At 43.5% G+C, this 22288-nt stretch overlaps 1 protein-coding gene across 1 annotated transcript in view; it reads right to left on the minus strand.

Annotated features, from left to right (window-relative positions):
• Positions 1–432: 432 nt before the first annotated feature.
• The window catches only part of SCAMP1 (secretory carrier membrane protein 1), a 513038-nt gene continuing 491182 nt past the window's right edge, over positions 433–22288 (minus strand). Inside the window, exon 9 of the mRNA XM_086960743.1 lies at positions 433–2202. Within this exon, the coding sequence (XP_086816869.1) occupies positions 2044–2202 (159 nt within the window). The 3' untranslated portion in view covers positions 433–2043. The remainder of the gene's footprint in view (positions 2203–22288) is intronic.

Below are 22288 nucleotides of genomic sequence, written 5' to 3' on the forward strand. Positions count from 1 at the left end.
CCTTTTGATTTAGTTTCACATTTTGAATTCCAAATCTCTTCATAAAGGTCTATTCTCATTTATTTTACGTTAACATTATTCCTTGTACATACGCCACCTTAAGCTGATACTAGTTATTTATTTGTGTTCGCTTTTTTGGAGTTTCTTTAACTAGGACAATCGGGTGTGTTTGAGCACCATTTTAAAAATACTTGGGCCACATTACCTATTGAAAAACACAGTCTTTCTACAGAGCTAATCGGGACTTGGTGTAAAATCACAATGTAATTAATGTAGAAAACAAATGTTGGGGCTTCTATGAGCGAATTTCTGAAAATGTGAATAATCACCACTAGGAAGCTACCCACCTGAAGTTGCAGCTCAACAATGACTGGATGCTTGCTTCTACCAAAAGTGCTTCTGCTGAAGAGAGGCACACCATTACGCAAAGTATTAATGCATGGACAGAGCATTTTATTACGAAAGCTACAATCAGTGAGAGTGACATATGTGAAAACAACTAAAGCCCACACCATCCCCTCTAACTTAGGAGCAATCTGTGGCAGTGAAGGACGCATTGCGTGCTACATGCACCATTCAATACGCTGAACACCACCACATGGCTCCCATTGTGCATGACAACAGTGCCAACAATAAATATTCCTTTGCCCTACCCACACAAAGAATACAAATTATCTGCAAATGGTCATAAAACCAGATACACATTGTTGCCTCAGTAAACATGATACGAAAATGATGGAAATCAGAGGATAAGAGAACCAATACTGAAAACCAATCACTAACAATCCACAAAAATGGGATTTACAAAGATGCCTCTTAACGATTTGTATTGTTGATTTTCCCAAAGCAAATCGGACATAAAGATGATCATATGAACGCATTACGACGTCAGATAAATATCCTATTTACTCTGCTGTGAATAAGTGTTAACAAATCAACAATATGCAAAATGTTTCCATTTGAAAATTAAAGAGAGAATTTTCAAAATATGTATTAAAATACTGAATTGAAGACTATCACTATGTGACTTAATGCACTCTTCAAATGAAAAAAAACTGGAAATGTCAATGTAATAAAAACAAAAAGCAGAATGTAAAAGGGCACATGTTAAATTAGAAGTATTAGGGAGTGTTTAACATTTATATTTCTCAAGGAGAAAATGTAACAGATATACTCAAAGTAAAATTGGAAACTATAATTTTTCTAGCTCCGCTTTAAACCACGGATGACATCTTGGAGTCAACTATACATTGCAAAAACACAGACACATTCTACGGGAAAAAATGCATTTGCACCAACGTTGTTTCAGAATAGTAACAGGCGATTACTACATTCAAAAACAAACCTGATCAGCAGTGCAACCAATTACCATTGCCTTGATTAAAAAATTCAACAGAATTCATGCCAACTTACAGGTTTAGGACATACCTAAATAATTTTAAAAAAAGGAAAATAAAATATTCAAGCAGCGTATATTTACATTATGCTCTAATGTAATTCTCACAGCTCACAGTAGTTATCAACACCCTATCAAAATGGTGCCCACCAAATAAAAACTCTCGCAGAACGTTGTCGTCTTTTATCCAGAGACTAATAGTGGCAGGCGACAAGCCTTCACAAGTACTTTAACCCTGCAGGTTACAGCCTCTTTATAAGGATGTCAGTAGAACAAACTGTTTCACAAAAATAAGTATATCAGTTATGTTGATCGCAAAGTGGGTGATATAAATTTCCAAAACACTCCTGACAAGAATCCACTGAAATAAAGGTCCGGCAGAATATATGAAAAAACAGTATGTATTTAGCACACCTGTTGGAGAGAAGTGGAGCACAATCAGTTCCGTCTGATCACAGAAATGTACAGAAAATAAAGATATAAATAAAGCAACTGATTGAGCCCATGCACGGGTAAATATGGAGGGTAAAGATGTGCTGTGCGCTGCACAACACTAATCTTCGAGTTAGTGCTCTGGGGTGAACCATGTACAGTCGCAGAGAAATATTCCTATTGCCCAGGCTCGTGGCGGCCATGTTTGCTCGGCTCTAATTCCCCTTGAACGCGTTCTGGGCCGCGCTCGTTGCTGCTGTGGAAGCTGCATTCGCTGCTGCCGTCTGCACAGTTTTGTTGGACATTACACCTGTTGCAAACTCTTGCTGAGCTTTCTCGAAACTTGCCCCTGTGGTCCGGTACAGCCCGTGCACCTGCAAAGAGCGAAATGAGAAGAGTGAGGTTAGAAGGCGGCACGTTGTTAAGCTAACAACATTTTAAGAAGCATGCGATTGCAGATGACCTGATAAACAGGCTTTAAGACTAATAAGAGTACACGGAAATATTAAATTACTGTACATCCAAACAGTTAATGTGTCTACTTATGAAGTTCACTTTTTATCTAGGCATGAGAATATAATCCAAATAAAGACAAGTAGGGGAAAAAGAAAGTTAATATTCACAGAGACTCTTACAATGGCAATCTGAAATGCCCTCAGTCCACGCTCTTGAACAGCAGCATGTTTGTGACCAGCATAAACAGATTTACCTGTACAGGAACCGATAAACGTCTTGCCATCAAATGGAAGGTTGTGAACATTCTCCCAGAGCTTATGGGTCACATGGAAGAACGCACATGCCCACCTGACTCCTGCAAGGTGCCATAAGGATGCAGCAACAATGCCTTAAATTGCCCAGCTAGCATAATTTGGAGTCAGTTTAAGCATTGTGAGGCACAACATTTAAACTCGTTGGACTGGAAAACTCCCTTAAACAGACATCTTGTGGAGGAATCAATATGTGATGCAGAACTCACAAAGCACAAAGAGCACCCCTTAAGGGCAGACCTGCACTAGGTGATGATCTGAAGAGGACAAGAAGAGCTGCAGAAAGATGGAAGCATTAATTAAAGAGAGGAAGGATATAGAAACCGGACTTTTGAGATGCTACCCATGAATAAGAAATTTAGGTTGGTCTTTGGGACCCAGGGACAAGCAATTCCAAACCTTGGGTGAAATGAAAGGCTTGGCTTCTGTGGTGAAAACCATGGATACCTGCCAAGGTCAACATTTTGGCTCAAGCTGATAGACAGCAGTGAGGAGAAAAGATATTAAGAGCAGATAGTGAACAGAAAAGCTGTAAAGTCAATGTGAATGACTTTGGACTGCATAAAATTAGATGGGGTGGCAGGGTGAGAGTGGTAGAATGTGAAGTCAGTAGGGAAAGCGAAAGGGAGAGCGTTGAAGGGAGTGAGATTGCTGACTCTAAAGATATGCCATCAAAACCTCTGGCTAGCAGACCGGGTTAGGCCATAAATTGTCAAGGCAGTCCAAGGATAGAGCAGACAAACACAAATCTAAGAGTTGGGAGATAGTACTGACTTTACTAATTAATTAAAATAATGTCAGTTAATGCTTCAGAAACTCAAAATCGGAATGAATGGATGAAGGCATTACTCAGTCTTCCTTACTAAAACTAACCAGTCCACCTCCCATTTGTGTAATGGGTTCAAGGCATGCTATATTATGAGTGGGGAGAAATTGCTGTGGTACTATCTGGGACAGAACAATCAAAGATTGTGGCATAAATTCTGAGGCAAGCATAGCAAAATGTCGGTAATCTTCACCACTGTGTCCATTGAAGAAGAAGCCAAAGCTGTCACATACCCTCTTACTGAGAGGTTTCCATAAACAACATACTGTGCTGGGGGGACTTTAAAGTCTACCCAACAAGCAGCATGCTGGAGACCTTTACTTTGGAGAGGTGATATTGCTCCAATGCCTCCTCATCCATCAGTACCAGGAACAGGACCATCTAAGCTAAGGCATCAGATAAAACCGGCAGGGGAAGAGTAATCAGCATCAACTCGTCACTAGTAAAGATGGGTACAGAATGGTCATATGTTGCTTGTGCATTGCTTAGCCCCTGAAAGCATGCTTGTGCAAAAATCTAAAATAAAAAGGTGAGAGGAACTGATGACACTGACTATATTTGGTAATACTATTAGGGAGCTCGATGATTGCTTTTCAGATTGTGTGTATTGTAGTTACGAGATATGCTTTCTTTCAGAGAAAACAAAAATAAGTGAGACAACCGAAATACTAGATCTGTTATAAAACAAAAAGTATTAAAGCGTAGATTTGGGACGTTACATGATGAACTGCTTAGAGACCAGGTATTTGAGTATTTAAAGAATAAAGATATTCAGGAAAAGTTATGGATTGAAGGGGATTCACCCTTAAAGGATATAGCTTCCTTGGTAATGAAACAAGAGCTATCAGAACATTGTGCCAAAACAACTTTAAACTCTGAGAATAAACCAGTGTCTAAATCAGTTGATAAACTAACTTATGGAAAAAACAAGGAACATGATAGAAACAAAAGTGGTTAGTCACTGGTTCCTACAGAGATGGATAGCCAGAGACGTCATTGTTGTGACAGAACAAAGTACGCTTCAATATGTATTAAATGCTCTTCTAAAAATGCTTAGCACTTACAGTGCAACAAAAAGACTATTGAGGTAAAGAGGAATACAACTAAGCTTGAGGATGGCAGGGTCCAATATAGGAGTTATATTACTGTGGACAGAGGAGGCAATTAGAATCTTGAGGATGTCTGTTTCCAGGAAGAATTATTGGTGGGTGAGCAATATTGATGTTGACTTAAATGGTCATTTAATGGAGGTAGGATGGAATCAGGTGTAGATATGTGTCCATGAACTTTTGAGAGAATTGCCAGTGCCCACATTCAATTGGAAAGTGTTTGCAATGCTCCAGTCTCAAAGAATCCCAATTAGTCTGTGGATATGGGTAGATGTGTGACTGACACATGTGAGTGACACATCGTTTTCTGGTGTAGTGTGTGAAAAAGCGATTGTTGAGACGTTAGCTGGATGTGCTGGCAATGACGATAACGCAGACACGTTTGGGTGAAAGTTCAAGATATCCAAGAGTCTTGAGATTCACATTCCTCATACCTTTATTAGCGTCTATGTGTATTTCAGTCCATAAGTGTTCTTGCAGTTTAATTCATTTTTATCTCTGATTTCCATTTATTATATGCTGAACAGTAGCTCTACTGTATTTTTACATCTTGTTTTTGCTTAATTTGCTTAGGTTTCAATTCATATTTATTTAAATTTGGAGATTTTTGTTTTGGTGTGGGGGAGAGTAGAGGAGATCTTGTAAGTATTTGTAATTTGTCATTAATTATTTCTTCAATGCTACTTTTAATATGTTGCACTATGGTTCTACCACAGATATATGGGAAGGTCTGGATTATTTCGGGTCAGAGTGGAGGTAGTTGGAGAGCTTGCAGGATCAAGCTGTGCAATTGCTCTCGTGTCACAAGGATGGTGGGCAATAAGGAATCTTTCCTCCTTCATCAGTGTCAGAGAAGTATCTACAGGGCCCAATAAGCAGTACAGGTATCTGGTGATGTAACAGCGAAGCAGGGTAAGGCCTAGGTGGTGGGACGCAAGATCTGCTAGGCTAAGACCATTGCTACATTAACGCAGGAGCCCGGGAAACCCACTGCTGGGGCATAATCACAAGGCCGGACAAAGCGTGCAAGTGGTATTTACAAAAGTGGGGTAACCAATTACCATGCCCTGCAATCTATTTGTCAGGTAGGGCTTTAGTGTTCAAGGTAGCCAATACGTTTAGAAGGACAAGGCAGCAGGAGTTTTCTTAATTAAAAAAAAGATTTAAAGTCTCCTGAACAATTATGGAGAGTGAGGTTCTCGTGTTGCGTCTGGGTTGGACACCATCTTTAGCAGTGACTCAGAGAATATAATTGCCCACAAGGGTAATGAAAAGATGATCTTAAGACCATAACTCTTTGGCACTATTCAGATAAAAGCGCAGTAAAAGTTTGATGTCCATCATGGGGAGCTCAGCTGAGGAGCATGGGCAGGTTATGAGATTAAAGTCAAGAAAACAATTTCTTCTTTCAGGATGAACTACAATGCTTTTATAATGAAAAAGTTGAGAATGACATGTCTTTGTAAAATGTTTTGAACCACTATGTGGCACAAAGTTCCTGATGCTTCATTATACAAATGGCTTATTTTAGGGCCACCTGGAAAGCAGTTTTCCTTGAATAAAGCATCAATTTGCAAAATGCCATTGGCTCAAGAGTTCTGTGCACTCGCCTGGTGAGAGCCAAAGAAAAACTGAAGGAGGTGGCAGGATGCCATAAGAAAGGACACAAGTAAATTAGCACTGGCCAGCTGAATTTTACCCTCTTTGATGGCTCTTGAGAAGGCAGTTTCTTCAAGCCCCAATGCCCTTGAATGCTGCCTTGAAAAGTGCCACCTACATTTCTGTCTCTGCCAGGTAATGCAGAAAGGGCATTAAACCCTTTAATAAACCTGTCAGCAAGTTGGTTTTCCTCCCCCAAATCCAGTGAACAAATCACAGCCACTTTTACTTGGTTCTAGAAAAGTAATTTCTGGCAGCAGTTAAGATCTCAGAGAGGAGGCCTATATGTTAAAAAGTCAACTCCTCAGAAAATGCACAAAAGCTGAAGGTGAATGGTAGGGAATGCTCACTCGTTCCATGAACAGGATATCTGTCCCAAATTAGAACAGGCCATTGTGTGTTTGCAGGACTTGGAGCTGATCAGAGTACCATACCTAGCAAAGCCAGAATAGAGTTACTCGAATAACTGCACCGTCTCAAGTTACACATTACATAACATGCATCTATAAAGCACACATTCACCTTTTGGGCATCTCGCGTTGAAGAGCAGATGTTTTTATTACTCAACTCAATGGTTCTCATTTTATTGATCACAGAAGGATGAAAAGCTGAGTGGAACCACCAGGGTTCATGTCTATTCCTGAGAATCCTATGCATGCATATGAGTTCTATACATTGGTAGCTGATGACCACACCTCTGGTAGGTTTTGCCGTTAGTTAACTTCAGTGGTGTCATTCACTGTGATGGTGTCAGAGTCATAGGTCATGGGACATCACTTCTTGTGACATCACTTCCTGTGATGGAATCAGGAGTTACAGACCTGTGATGTTACTTCTGCTACCTCTGGCATTTTGGTGAACTGATATCAATGGTTGTAACCTTTCAGGTAAGAGGGAAGGCCATGTCAGAATCCTTCAACTTGGAACCACAAAAGGCTTTTTAGTCGTTAATTGAGAACCCAAGCTGTTCTCAATAAAAAAAGGCTTAATTGGACTCAATGCCCACTCTGTGCACCATATAAATGAAACTGACATCTAGAGAGAAGTAGCAGTGCAGTCTCTGCTGTTGTAGAAATCCCACCTTTGGGGACAGGATTTTACCAAAAGCCTGAGAGGTGTCACTGAAAACGAAAAATACAATCCTGTATCCGTAGTGCTGATTTCGGATTCTGAACCATAAGGTACATTTGGTACTCATTCAGGATGGGCACATGAAGGTAGGCATCTGAAGGTCCACTGAGAACATCCAGTCAATGATCTGTAAAGCTGCCACTACTCAAATAGAATCTTCGCATTCTGAAAGGGAGCAGCTCAATAAGATTGTACAGATCCAGGCTCAGAGTGCCCCTTGCCTGATTTCCTCACAACAAAATTATGAGAAACCCCCTCTCCTTCATGCAGACAGCAAGATTTCTCTTAAGAAGAGCAGCCTTTCTACTTACTACCTGCAGACATTCATGGTATACAAACTGTGGCAGAGGTGACAGCGGTGGCAGTTGTGGAGCATAGTAAAACACATCCCAACAGGTAAAAGGATAGGTTGATAATACTGTAAGACAGGATCATATACTACAGTATACGAGAAAAACATTACCTGCAGCTTGCAGTGTTACATATCACATGCTGTGCACTTTCCTACATCTGGTGCTGGGTTCGCAATATTAACAAAATGTTTTCAGTTTCATGCAAGTGGTAAATCACTTGTGATAAACCACAATGTGGCACATTAGACTTCACATTTGAATGCATGCTGAGCGTGTGCTGAATTCAGGGAGGTAGATTGGTACATTAGAGTCAACAATGCTAGGAGCTGGAAGAGGGCCCTCTAGCGCACACCGGGGTTGGTGCTATTAGCGTACTGGGATGCAAATGCAAGAGATGATACTTTTTAGCTGAGGACCATCGAATTGTTTTTTTCCTTTGCTTTTTATTTTTTTATTTGTTTGATTGGGTTAGACGGCAGGCCAATCCGATAATCTCATTTTGGCCTGACTGAGTGAGGCACACTGGCGGGGGGTGGGGTACTAGGACTGTTGGGGTAGAGGACATTTATGCGGACCTTGTTTGTATTTCTGATTTTTTTCCTGACGAGCCATCTGCGTAATGGCAGTGAATGCAATATTTCAACGACTAGATATGCATGTGGAGAAACTCTGTTTGATTAATTTAGATCATTGTATTACTTTGTGTACATATATCATCTTTTTTGAATTCGTGAAATATGCTGATTTGATATATGAAATATTTTGTACAGATTTTATTATTGTCACACTTTGTCTTTTTATATTCCTGTATCCTGTCTTTTTCTGATTTTTTAAAAATCGAATAAAAGTGATTGACTGACTGATGTGGAGAAAATCAATAAAAATCGGTTACAAAAAAACAATGCTAGGAGCTGGAAACTGAGTGTTTGAGGTAAATAATATCTTGTGTTTGCGCCATGTGTTTCTATTGACTACATGCTGTGCACCGACTGTTAAGCAGTATACATCCCTCCAAGGTGGTGAATTGCGGTAGATGTGGAATTAAATAGTGCCTTAAGATCAGTTTGTTCAGATTGAGGTTCCCCTCTGGTATGTATATCAAAACCATAATGCTTTGTGGATGGAGGACCACTTTGCATCTGTTCATTATAGTAATGTTGCTATCCCCAAAACTTTTTTTGCCCCTTTTATTTATTTATGTATGTGATTTATATAGCGCCTGACGATTAGAACTGTAGTGAGAGAAAGGCCCATCAGTGGCTAGATGGGAATAGCCAGGTCTTCAGCTTTTTCCTGAATAGAAGTTAATTTTTCTGCCCTCTAAGGTCCAGCGGAAGAGCATTCCACAGCTTTGGGACCAGGTGGGAGAAAGAGCTACCTCCCCATCTGGATTTTTAATTCTGGTGGTGGGGAGGAGGCGAGCGTGGAAGAATCTTAAGGATCTTGAGGGGGTGTAGCACGAGACCAAGGATCTGAGTTTCGGTGAGCCTTTGTTATTTAAAGCTCTGTGCGCGATACAGAGCACTTTACATTTTATTCCTGACGCTATAGGAAGCCAGTGGAGTAGTTTCAAGGATTCTCTACCTGACGCTTGTCTATGGAGTTTGAGCAGGAGCGAGGCCCCCGCATTTTGCATCGTCTGGAGCCTCTTGATCACTTACTTGGGAGAGTCCAGATATAGGGAGTTCCCATAGTCCAGATGGAAGACTATCAAGGATTGCACAACAGTTTTCCTGAGTTGCTCCGGAATCAGTTCTAACATCTTTCTGAGCATCCTCAGGAGCCCAAAGCAGATGCTTGACAATTTATTTGCCTGTTCGCACATTGAAAGTGAGCTGTCGAGCCAATTACCCAGATTTTTTTTATGACCAGTTTGGTGACTGGAGGCTCACCCATACAAGGAGGCCAATTGCTTAGGGGTCTTGGGATGGCCCTGTTGCCCAGGATCAGAAATTCGGTCTCATCACCGTTCAATTTTAAAAAGCTATCTGACATCCAGTTAGCCAGTTTTTCCAGGCAGGGGCCCAATAAAGAGTCTCCCTGATGGTCATCCTGGGGCAGCGCGAAAATCAACTGGGTGTCATCATCATCATCATCATCATAATTTTATTGTGTGATTAATTAAAATCTTTACAATATTTGCAAAAAATAAAAACAACACAACAGCAAATACAAAAGGCTAGTATAAATGAAGAAAAGTCAGAGTAGTCTGTCTCAGAAAATGTCCTCTCTATGATCATATATCTTGAATTAAAACATTCTGAGTCTGTCCGTATCAAGTCTTTTGCTAGATGACCTTTATCACCTAGTGATCAGTCCCTGATCTACATTTTGTTCGGGGCGGCAGGCGCCTTTATCTATTCCGTGTCTTGTAACAGCTTTGTTACCTTCGACCCATAAATTTGACTCCCCGGCATGAAAGAATAGGTGAAACACCACTCAGCCAGCATATCACTGCCTGCCTGCAGGTACGGATCTTCAATATGTTGAAAATTGCCCGTAGATATCTTCTTCTTAAAGCCTGCAACGCTGGGCATACACATAGCAAGTGTGTTACTGTTTCCTTCTTGTATCCGCATAATCTGCAGTTAGTGCTTTCGAGTTGTTGTTTCCAAGAAGGCCTTAGATCTTTTGAGTGGTGCATGCCAAGTCGATACGCAATCAAAGATTTTTTTAGATGTTGGCAGTAGTGTAAGGCTAGATAGACTAGTGGTTTTAGGGTGGTGTATGAGTTAACTACTGTCCAGGCATGTCGCCCTTTAGTTAAGGTTCTTTTGTCTTTAAGGAAAGAAATCCTTTTTGCTGATCTGTTTACTACTTTGCAGAACTGCTTGTGGTCGATATTTTTTTTCCACAATTCGTGTAGGCCCAATGTTGACAAACTCGTGCTGAGGAAAATTCCCCATTGGGTGGTGTTGGGCTTGGCTTCCTGAAAGTTTATTTCCTCCCAGCATAGATTGTCCAATGACTCACTAGGGGCAGATCGAAGCTTGTGGCAGAATTTTACAAATGTGGACATCGACCTGATTTCTTGGTTTTGCAAGCCAAATTCTAAGCGAACTTGGGCTGTGTACGGCAACCCAAACTCAACTTTGTATATTTTGTTTTGTAAGTTGTTTAGTATCATTGATTCGCCTCCGAGCCATTAAATTAGTCCATATGACAAAGTTGGTATGATTTGTGCAGCCATTACTTTGAGTAAGTGCATATAGTTTGGACCTCCCATTGTCTTTTGCAGTTGCCTATATGCGTAAATTAATGATTGCGCCTTCCCTCTTAATACCTGTATGTGCTTTTTTTTTGTATTTCCACGCTCAATGGTCATCCCAAAATATTTGTATGAGGCCTGCTCTTCAAAAACGGAGTTGTTAATTGACCATCTATATTTTAGATTCTTCCCCTCCACAATTCGGAGCACTTTTGTTTTATCTTTGTTCAGCTCCAGGTTTTCTTGTACTAAATATGAGGCTAACATGTTTACTAAGCGTTGCAGACCGACTGGGATTTTGCTTAGTAAAACTAGGTCATTGGCGTACTGCATTATGGGCACAGGAACGTTGCCAAGTTTCGGTGCGTGGCTTTCCGTTGCATCTAAGTTGCGTCCAATGTCAGCAAGATATAAATTAAAAAGACTGGGGGCAAGGACGGAACCTTGTTTTAAACCGTCCAGTGTCTCAATTTTGTGAGTGAGGCTGGTGCCGTTCCCTAGTGTAACCTTCGCCCATGTTTCACTGTATAGGCTGGTTATTGCATTTATTAACACCTTGGCTGCTGGAGCAATTTTGCTCCGGTGCTGAATTATCGGAAAGCCCCTTGAGCATGACGAGCTCAGCTCGTCATCAGCACAGCTCCACTGTGCCTCATGACGAACTGAGCTCGTCATGAGCATCGAAGGGGTTAAGTAATTCGGCATCCCCCACTTTCTTAGTTTACTCCAAAGCCTTTGTCTGCTTACGTGGTCGAAAGCTGATTTTATGTCGACGAAGCAACCGTATAGTTGTTGTTTTCTTTTTTTGGCGTTTTCCGTTAGCAGGCCCAGGGTGACCAGGTTAGTGGTTGTCCACATTCCTAGTCTAAAACCAATTTGAAACCTAGGGATTATGTTGGTCGATGTTTCCCAATCCTGCAGCTCTTTCAACAGGCACGAGGCGTACAGCTTGGCTTCGACATCTATTAGGGAAATTAATCGGTCATTTCCTGGCTCTTTCCGGTCCCCTTTCTTATGGATTGGATGGATGATGTTTCCTCTCCATGTTGCCAGTAGAATTTCATTTTTCAAGATGTGATTGAATAAGGTTGCTAAAAGTTCGGCCCAAAAGTCTATGTTTGTTTTGTAGACTCCTGTTGGGAGACCGTTCGGACCCGGTGCCCCCTCTGGTTTTAATTTTTGGATTAGCCTTTTTATTTGGGCCTGGGTGATCAATACTTCTTCGAATACGAGGTTTGTTTCCGGAATTACGCTATCGTGCCGTCTTGAACTGTCGGCATTGGTCTCCATTGGTGTCCCTTGTTTTTTTTCTGTTCTTTGGGGTTCCTTTGTTAAGTAAAGGTTCTTCACATGTATCCCCCATTCCTTGTTGCTGATTCCGGGGTCCTGTTGCAATGCCGCTCCCAAGTTTAGTTCGTTAATGATTGCCCAGAACTCTCTGGAGGATGCTTTTTTACTTGAAAACAGTAGCTTTACCCAAACCCGTTCTTTGTGTTGGGCTTTTGCTATCCATAATTTTTTCCAGGATGCCTTTCTCATGCTTCTGAGCTCTATGTTGTATAAGCATTGTCCCTTTACGGCCGATCTTTGTGCCCTGGCCAATATTCTTTTTTCTTGTTTTAGTTCTGCATTAAACCAAGGCGCTGGCTTTCCTTTTGGATCTCTGATTGCTCTCGGCTGGACTGAGTGTTTTTCCTTAAGTTCCTCCAGCAAGTTTTCCCAGATGATTACAGGCTCTCCGTTTTCTAGGCTCCCAAGTTTTAACATAAAGTTACTGGCTGTGGTCAAGATTTTCTGTGTTTCTCCACCCCTCCATTTTATTTTTCGCAGATTAAATTTTTCTGTTTGTTGATGTAATGAGCTTATTCTCTCTGCTCTTGGAACTTCGATAGCCATCCTGGTAATTTGAGGGAAATTATTGCTTTCCAAGCGCTGAACTATTAAGTATTCCACTATTGAATTTGTCAGGCTCTCACTTACCAGGGTGAAATCTAGAGTCGATTTAACGTTGCTGCTCACATAGGTAGGGCATGGCTGAGAGTGGCCATTTTTTTGCTGTTTAATATTGTTAAGCCCATTGAGGTTATCTTGCCCCATTTGGGGTGATTGGCCCCGAATTCTGCCCTTTTTTCCCTGTTCGATCCACCCCTAACAGTGCTGAGTAGATTAGAGTTAGTCTCCCGAAATGATCATGGAGCTTTGTTTGTTGGTTTTTTGTAAGGTTTTAATAAGTTTGAATAGTATTTCCAGTTTTTCCTTTTTTGCTTTACGATCTGGGTGTATGTAAATGTTTAGAAGTAACAATTGGTACTCTGACTGTATTGTAATTTTTATTGCTTGAACCCAATTTTGCCCAACGTCCAATATTTCTTGATTCCAATTATATTCTTGAGAAACGAGGATTGTTAGACCTCCTCGTGGGTGCCCATATTTTGCATGCCTCTCTGCGAGTATGTGATGGTCCGTGAAACCTGGAATACCTAGATGATTCAAGTTCCAGGTTTCTTGTAAGAGTATTATGTCCAGTACATCAAAAAATATTTGTGTTTCATGGTCCTGCTCCATGCTGCCAAAACCATGCACGTTCTAAGAGCATAAGTGAATTGATTGCGCAGTTGTTTCTTCCTTCTGCCAGAGTTTTGGTCGTTCTCTGGCTGTGGTTGTTATATCTGTTCTAGGAACACTTTTAGCTTAGTGCTGACGGGATCCATGACCAGTCTTGATTACTGCAGTGAAGCCGATATGTGATTGTCTGATTTTTTAAAATGGTTTTTGTTTCTATTCTTTTGCCCGGGGATGTTGCTGGGGATGCCCAGACGTGGGTCCCAGGCACTCCACACCACTGGAGTCAAGCTAGCCGGGCTGATGAGAGGTTTTACCTCGAAACCGGTCCGGTCCTCGGATGCTTGATTCCGTTCTGGGAAGGACATGGATTTTGTAGTTCGGACTGGACTGTTCCCATGGGGCACAGGGTCAGAGCTGATTTGCATATCGCCATTGTCTAACCCAGGGTGGTGTGGAGTGCAAAAAAACGATGGATTTGGGCCCAGATCTTTGGACTGGGGTGAGTGTGTGACATTGATCCACATTCGGTCCATCACCTGTTGTGTTTGCATATTCCGCCCTAAGTGCGCTGGGGATGCCCAGACGTGGGTCCCAGGCACTCCACACCACTGGAGTCAAGCTAGCCGGGCTGATGAGAGGTGTTACCTCGAAACCGGTCCGTTCCTCGGATGCTTGATTCCGTTCAGGGAAGGACATGGCTTTTGTAGTTCGGACTGGACCCATGGGGCACAGGGTCAGAGCTGATTTGCATATCGCCATTGTCTAACCCAGGGTGGTGTGGAGTGCAAAAAACGATGGATTTGGGCCCAGATCTTTGGACTGGGGTGAGTGTGTGACATTGATCCACATTCGGTCCATCACCTGTTGTGTTTGCATATTCCGCGGCTGCGTGTAAGCATGATTTTGTCTTGGGCCTTTGGGGCTCCGCGTCCTCATGGTGATCTAAATTGTTGTGGAGGGGGTAAGAGTATCTCGGTTGCTTATGTTGCTGTAAGTTGATTCCCCAACTCTCGAATATTGCTTTGTGAGAGTAGATTTTTGCTGCCAGCTCTTTCGATTTCCAGGTGATGACTGAATTTTTTATTTCTGGCCTAGCACTGTTTTGCTGGAACTCTACTGCTTCCATGTCTTGCGAAGCTATTTCACTGAGTTCTGGGATTTCCTTAAGCAGTTTTAGAATGTGTTCTCTATTGAGGATGTCCTGCCTTCCCTTTGTTACATATTCTGGGATAAAAGCCACTACAGGTTCGATTTCGTCTGGTATTCGTATTAGGTTGCCCACCTGATTCGTCAAGTTGATTTTTGTTCTAGATGGCCCTTTGATTGGGTTAGTATCTTTTACGTGAGCTGTTGGTGTCTCAATTCTATTTTCTGACTTCTTTACAAATCTGGTTTCTGTGTATTGTGCTGGTTGCTCAAGTTCAGGGGGATTGAGGTTCCGTGACGATTGTAAGTGGTGTTTTCGACTCGCACGAATATGGTCGAGTCTAGTATCTATGAACCGCAAATGACGAGTTTTGTAAGTGTGCGCAGTTTCGCTGTGCTAACTTAAACCGTTCGTTTGTTATGTGGGTTTGTCATCTGTACCCACGGGTTCCATCTTAGATACGGCATCCATTTTGTCTCTTGCCCTCAAGTAGCCAGCGAACGGACGCTGTCCGCTTTGCGACCCTGGGACTCCCAAGATATGGCGGAAGACGCATGTTCTTTGTAAGTGTCTTTATGACGAGGGGGATGCTACTGTAAGGCAGATGGCGCCGCTCGAGGCTCATCTTGCCGCACGGGCTTATTGTCTCAGTCGTGCATCTCATTAGGCACGTCCCTTTGATGCCTGTATCTCGTGCTTCTCGACACTCCCCTTTTTACACCCTTTCCGATCTCCCTACTGTCTCCGTCTTCCTCTGCACCTGTCTTCGTTCCTATTTCGATCTACTTTACTGCTGATTGGAATTTGCTAATGGTGGGAAGATGGGTTTTTACAGTTGGGAATCGCCAAATGTTTCCGCACTTATGTTCCGGATCTTGTGTGTTTCAAAGTGATCTAAGCGACCCCTCTGAGAGCGACTTGTGGGAACCAGGTTGTAAACTATTGTGTATCATGTTATCCTATGAGTAAAAACTGTATAAAAGGAGCGATCCACAAATACAATTTGAAGCAGTCTCCCCGAACTACACTCGATGTACTTCCTGTGACTTCTGTGTTCCCTGCAGTAAATAAACCTTGACTCTTTGACGCCGAAGGAAGTGTCCCGTGTCTCTGTGACTTGTACGCCGGAGCAGGTTACCCACGAAGGTTTCAGGTGTTGTGCCCTGGCACCGCTGGGTCCAAAGAACCCAGTCCTTCAGTTGGCGCCCAACGTGGGGCTGCATCAGTGGTACCGGTCCAAGCCCGACGATCGTGAGGAACTTCGTGTGAAATCTCCGAGGGAAGGTGCACCCCGCTTCATCGATCCTGTTGTCGAAATAAGTGGCCCGAAGACTTTTCCCGCGAAGATTCCCGCCTCCTAACGGCTGCGACGGACTGCTGCCCTGACTGTAGACCTGTTTTGGCGCCTGGCGTAGACCTTGGTATAGCGAGACGATTGACGGGCCTTCCTGAGGACGCCATTGATCTTTGAGTTAAGTATTTGTGGGTCGCTCCCAGAATCCTTGGTTGTAGACACTTTAGCGAGTGTCTTTGTTGTAAACACTAGTGGTTTGTTGTTGTTGTACACGCTGTGTGAGTGTTTTTGTCGGTGACACTTTGCTAGCGTAACTTTGTTGTTGTATTTGTTTGACGACTGCAGCCGCCAAAGACCGAGGGTTTAGTTCTTTGCTGGGACTTGGTAAATCCCGAAATCCCGTAACCCTTGAAGTTTGTGAAACTCGGCTAGCGTGCAAGATGCCTGGTCGCAGTACTTTGTTCAGTTGCTTTAGACCTTGTGGTGCGGATTCCCTGCTGGAGGACTCGTGTCCGATACCTCCGGTAGGAACTCCTACTTATGACTTATATAGCAAACATGGGCTAGGCCCGATTGCTTTTAACGATTATTGGATCAAATATACAAAGAAAGACGGCGATCTTCGTTGGCCACCTCACGGTAGTTTCGAAGCGTCGATCTTAGATAATTTGGAAATAAAGTTGTTCGAACGTAAATCAAGGCCGGCCATGTTTGATGCCTTTCGGTTCTGGCGCAAAGAAGCCCGACAGAAAGAGATCAGACAAAATAAACGTAGTCAGCGAGATACTGTTGCTACTATAGTGAAGAAAGCTGAGCAGTTTCAGCGTGATAAGGAGGATAAGGATAAGGAAGTGTTTGAGAGATTGCAGCGTATGTCCATAGACAAATGCTATCCTGTTTTGCCTACGGAGTCGGATAAGAAGGAAGAGGCAGTTGAGGATTCTTTAATGTCCTATCTTATGAAGTCGCCACCTCCGTACGTACAGGGTACCGCAGCTCCTGTGGTCCCTGCCGTACCTGTTCTTCCACCTGTAATTCCTCCATCAGTTCCTCAACCTGCACCTGCTCTTCCGACTGTTCCTGCTCCTTTGCCTATTTCTATTCCTACTGCTCCTCCGCTTCCACATACTCCTGTTCCCGCTACTGCTCACGCTACTGCTCCTGTGTTGTTAACCCCTGTTGCTGCTAACGTCTCTACTCCTTCTCTTGTTAGTCCTGTGTCTTACTCTTCTCCCTCTACTCGTAATCGTGATTCTCCCCTTGCGACAAACTTCTTTCAGTCGCTCGGACCTGTTTTTGGGTCTGCAGGTTCTGATGGTCCACAGAGACGTAGCCAGCTTCCTGGTAATAGAGAACGTGTTGCGCTATACAATATGGCGATGGGTTGGATGATAAACCCTGTTAGAAATCCACCTCGTGTTGTCCTCGAAACGTTTGATCAATTCAACATACCTACTCAGAGATATGTGTTTGATGAAATGTGCAAGTTCTTACATGATCAGATAGCGGCCAATGCGCCTGACGAGGTGCTGACCGCCCTGTCTGAACTCCGGCTTCAGTTCGCAACTGGACTGATAGTCGACACTAATGTCCGACGTGCTATTGAGCGGTTGCTATCTCTTCGTCCCGCTCCTATTCCTCATGCATTGTTCGTTGAGGACATTGAACAACGAGATGGGTCTGGCCAATATCCTATGCGTGAAGTTCCGCCAGTTTGGGTACCCGCTGATAATACTAATGCTAATGCTCCAATACCAGCACATTTCCAGAGAGTGTGGATACACCTCCCTTGGAAACGATCGGAAGTGCTTCAGGTGAAACAAACTTTGCCTGATCCTCGCAAAAATCCTGCGGGGTATTACAAAGAATTATCGCAGCTCGTAGACGCTACGATAATGAATCTGGCCGATATCGACATGTTGTTTGGCAATGTCGTACCGCAACCGGTATGGGCCAAGATTCGTCACCAAGATCACGCGAATGAATTAGGTGGTGATTGGGCTGCCATTACAGCGGCAGACGCTGGACAAGTGGCTGCTACTAAACCCGATCAGTTGATTGAACTTCTTCCCCAGCGAATCATTACGTTAATGAAAACGCTTATGCCAGCTATGAGGGTAAATTGGGACAAGTTGTCAGCCTGTAAGCAGAAGAAAGATGAGAGTGTTTCAGACTTCTTTACGAGGTTCGAGGAAACATTCGTCGATCATAGTGGGCAGGATATGGGTACTGAGGGTGGACAGAGGTTGTTTGTGGATAGATTCGTATCGAACTTATTGCCCGACTTGAGCCATAAATTGAAAAATTCAGAAAGTTCATGGGCCGTTTCTACCTCAGCTCAGATATTGGCTACGGCACAATATTACGAAAATAGAGAAAAAGAGGAAAATGACCGTGCCGATAAAAAGACGAAAGAGCTGAAAACTAAAGTGTTGTTACAACAAGCATATCCGCCGCGTTCTAATCAGAATGCGCCTCAGCAGAATAGATCGCAGTCGCAATCGAATCAATCGCAGCCGCGTAATGATTCATCTTTTCAGAGATCTTCATTAGGGTACAATCAATGTGCTTATTGTAGACAGGAGGGACACATTAAATTCAATTGTCCTGCTTTAACTGACCGTAGTGGTGGTAATTCGTCTAGAGGAGGTCGTGGTGGTGCACAGCACGCATCACGTGGTAGAGGTCGTGGTGCTCAGAACGACCGCTCTGACAACTCATCAAACTCTAATAATTGTTTCGATCAACGTGGATCATCGCAAGGACGATCTGCGCAGTACAATGTAGACGATTATTACGTCGATCAGGGAACTGACGACAGTAATTACTAGGACAGCCAAAGACAAGGAGAGGGAGTGGTATCAGTTCCGGTTGATCAGAGAGGGCCTTACGTCGCAGTTGCTACATCGGGCGTCGTTGAGCCTTTTCTGTTGGACACTGGTGCAGCGAAAAGTTCTATCATGCATTCGAAACTCCCTGGCGCACCTTTGTCTGGCTTAACAAATGTTTCCGTTGGATTCTCTGGCGCCCCCGTTAGCAATCCAGTTTCGCGCCCTTTGCCCCTTAAAATTGGGCCACGTGAGCTCGAAGCTCCATTGATTTTGTCTACTGGTTGTGGCGAAAATCTTTTGGGTCTGGATTTGCTTAAACGTTTGTATGCAACTTTGTATTGTTCTCCTGCGGGTGTAAAGCTTACGTTCGGAGAGAAAGTAGTCTCTCCCATGTACTTGTCCCTCGATAAGCTTCCACCGGAATTGAGTTCTCTTCCTGCATCTTTGTGGGCGACGGGTCCAAATGACGTGGGCCTACTTGATATCTCCCCTTATGTTGTTCAGTTGAAATCGAATGTGCGATTGCCACGTATTCCCCAATATCGTATCTCCCTTGATGGTGAACGAGCTTTGTTAGCGATCATCTATGATTTGATCGAGAAAGATGTCATTGAAGAAACTCGGGGAAACGTGTGCAATAGTCCTGTACTGCCCATTCTTAAACGTACTGATCCTACCAAACCGCCTGTTTATCGTTTTGTTATCGATTTACGGGAGGTAAATAAAATTGTGGTTCCTCAATTCCCTGTTGTGCCTGACATTACGGCGCTACTGACTCTGATTCCAGCTACAGCTTCATGGTTTTCGGTGATTGATTTGAAAAATGCGTTTTTCAGCATCCCGATTGCCGAAGAGAGCAGGGACCTTTTCGGTTTCTCTCTTGGTGGACGTAGCTTCCGGTTCAAACGCGCTCCTCAGGGCTACTGTGAAAGTCCATCGATTTACAGTCAAGCTTTGAAGGGTCAACTAGATGCGTTTAGGTTGCCGGTTGGTGCGGCTTTAATCCAATACGTCGACGACTTATTGGTGGCTGCTGATACTCAGGACATTTGCAAAATTGCTACAGTGTCGTTGCTGCAACATCTCTGTGAGTTAAATCACAAGGTGTCACCTTCTAAACTCCAATATTGTTGTCAAGAAGTAACCTACCTAGGTCACTTATTGTCAAAGGAGGGAAGGAGATTGACCCCTGAGAGAATTGCAGCGATTGCGCGCATGGCTGTGCCACAAACCCAAAGAGATGTGCGTGCCTTTCTAGGTATCACATCGTACTGCAGGCAGTGGATTCCTAATTTTTCATTGCTGGCGAAACCATTGGTGGCTCTTACGTGCAAGGATGTTTCGACTCCTTTACCATGGACGGAAGAATGTCAGAAAAGTTTTTCTGAATTACGTGATTCATTGTGTTCGGCTCCTGTGTTAGGTACCCCTGATTACAGTAAACCGTTCACGTTATATGTTCACGAGAGGGAAGGTTGTGCTTTAAGCGTCTTAACGCAACCTTTTGGTGGTAAGCAACGTCCATGTGCATATTTTTCCTCGACCTTAGACCCAGTAGCTAGAGCATTGCCGAGTTGTTTGAGAGCAACTGCGGCAGCTGCGGTCTCCATCCGACAATCAGCAGGATTGGTCATGGATAATATGCTTACGGTGATGGTTCCGCATGCAGTCGATACTCTTTTGAACCGTACGAAAACTCAGCACTTGACGAGTGCGAGGTTATCTGGGTACGAATTGACGCTCTTGGCAAGCCATATTCAGATAAAACGTTGTAATGTCCTAAATCCGGCAACTTTGTTACCAATTAGTGCAGAGTCAGATGCAGTAACAGAACATGACTGTTACTTGCGGACAGAGGAGGAAACAAAAGGTCGTGTGGACCTTAAAAACACCCCATTGGAAGACCCGGATGGCATCCTGTATGTGGATGGGTCATGTTTTAAATTGCCGAATGGTGATGTGACTACTGCTTATGCTGTGGTGACATTGAATACTGTTGTTGAGACTGCGAGATTGAGTCAGAATTCTGCCCAAGCTGCAGAGCTGATCGCTCTTACTAGAGCATGTGTATTAGCAAAAGGTAAACGTGTGAATGTGTACACCGATAGTCAGTATGCTTTCGGTGTAGCGCATAGTTTCGGACGATTGTGGCGAGAACGTGGTTTCTTGACGTCACATGGCACGAAAATACAGCATGGCCAGCTTGTGAACGATCTTTTGGATGCATTGACTTTGCCTGCTCAAGTTGCAATTGTTAAATGTAGTGCGCATCGTAAAGTGACGGATGATGTTGGTCGTGGTAATGCGTTTGCAGATAAGATTGCTAAGGAGACTGCCCGGAACCTTAGCACTCGAATGTATGTGACGAATTCGGTTAGGTGGCCTACAGAATCAAGTATGTGTGAGGATACTATAGAGAGTGTGAAAGCAATTCAGAATGAGGCCACCGACACTGAAAAGATGAAGTGGAAAGAAAGTACGGGAAGGTTGGATGTGAATGGTTGCTGGATTGATTTGTCAGATCAGAAAAGATGGATGTTACCGGATGCGTATGTACTAGCCGTTGTGACAATGGCACATGGGTTAGCACATATTAGCGCGAAAGGTATTTGCAAGTTGTTGGCTGATGTGTGGAAGAATGATGGTATTACGAAGTGTGCTGAACGTTTGGTGAAGAATTGTATGGTGTGTATAATGTACAATCCTGGCAAAGGAACCCCAACTCCCCCTGGCAGTTTTGCTCCTCCTTTGTATCCCTTTGAGGTGATCCAATTGGACTTCATCCATATGGAGCGATGCAATAACCTGAAATACGTTTTGGTTGTGGTTTGCGCATTCTCCCGATGGATCGAGGCCTATCCCCTCAAAGACAATACTGCTTTGTCTACTGCGAAAATCCTACTGAAGGAATACTTTCCTCGGTATGGAATGCCTAGAGTCGTGTGGTCAGATAACGGAAGTGAGTTCGTTGGAAGTGTGATGAAGAGTGTGTGTAAGGGCCTTGGAATAAATCAGAAATTCCATAGCGCCAATCATCCCCAGTCAGCTGGATTGGTTGAAGGGTACAATGGCACCCTTAAACTAAAATTAGCGAAGATTCAGGCTACGACTGGACTTTCGTGGCCTGATGCTTTGCCTCTAGCATTACTGTCAACTAGGGCGACTGTACACTCCCGAATAGGGCTCAGTCCCTATGAAATAGTGTTCGGCCGTCCTGCGAATGTGTGGGGGGTTCCTAGGCCAGGAATATTCTCTGATCTTGAGTATCCGATGTTGATTGACTACTTACATGACTTGACTGCTAAACTGAGGTTAATTCATCAACAGGTTTACGACGCCTTGCCGACGCAGACGGAGGGTCCAGGCCACCAGCTCCAGCCCGGTGATTGGGTTGTCACCCGTAATTTTTCGCGCAAGAAGAATCTGGACCCCCGTTTTGTTGGACCTTACCAGGTGCTCCTGGCCACGAGGACTGCCGTTCGTCTTGAGGGGCGGAAAAATTGGGTACATGCTACCCATTGTAAACGAGTCCCTATTCCTTTGCTGGCAGACCCGTGGGTGAGGAAAGGC

Source organism: Lissotriton vulgaris, chromosome 3_1 (assembly GCF_964263255.1).
Source record: "Lissotriton vulgaris chromosome 3_1, aLisVul1.2, whole genome shotgun sequence".
NCBI classification, from domain to species: domain Eukaryota; kingdom Metazoa; phylum Chordata; class Amphibia; order Caudata; family Salamandridae; genus Lissotriton; species Lissotriton vulgaris.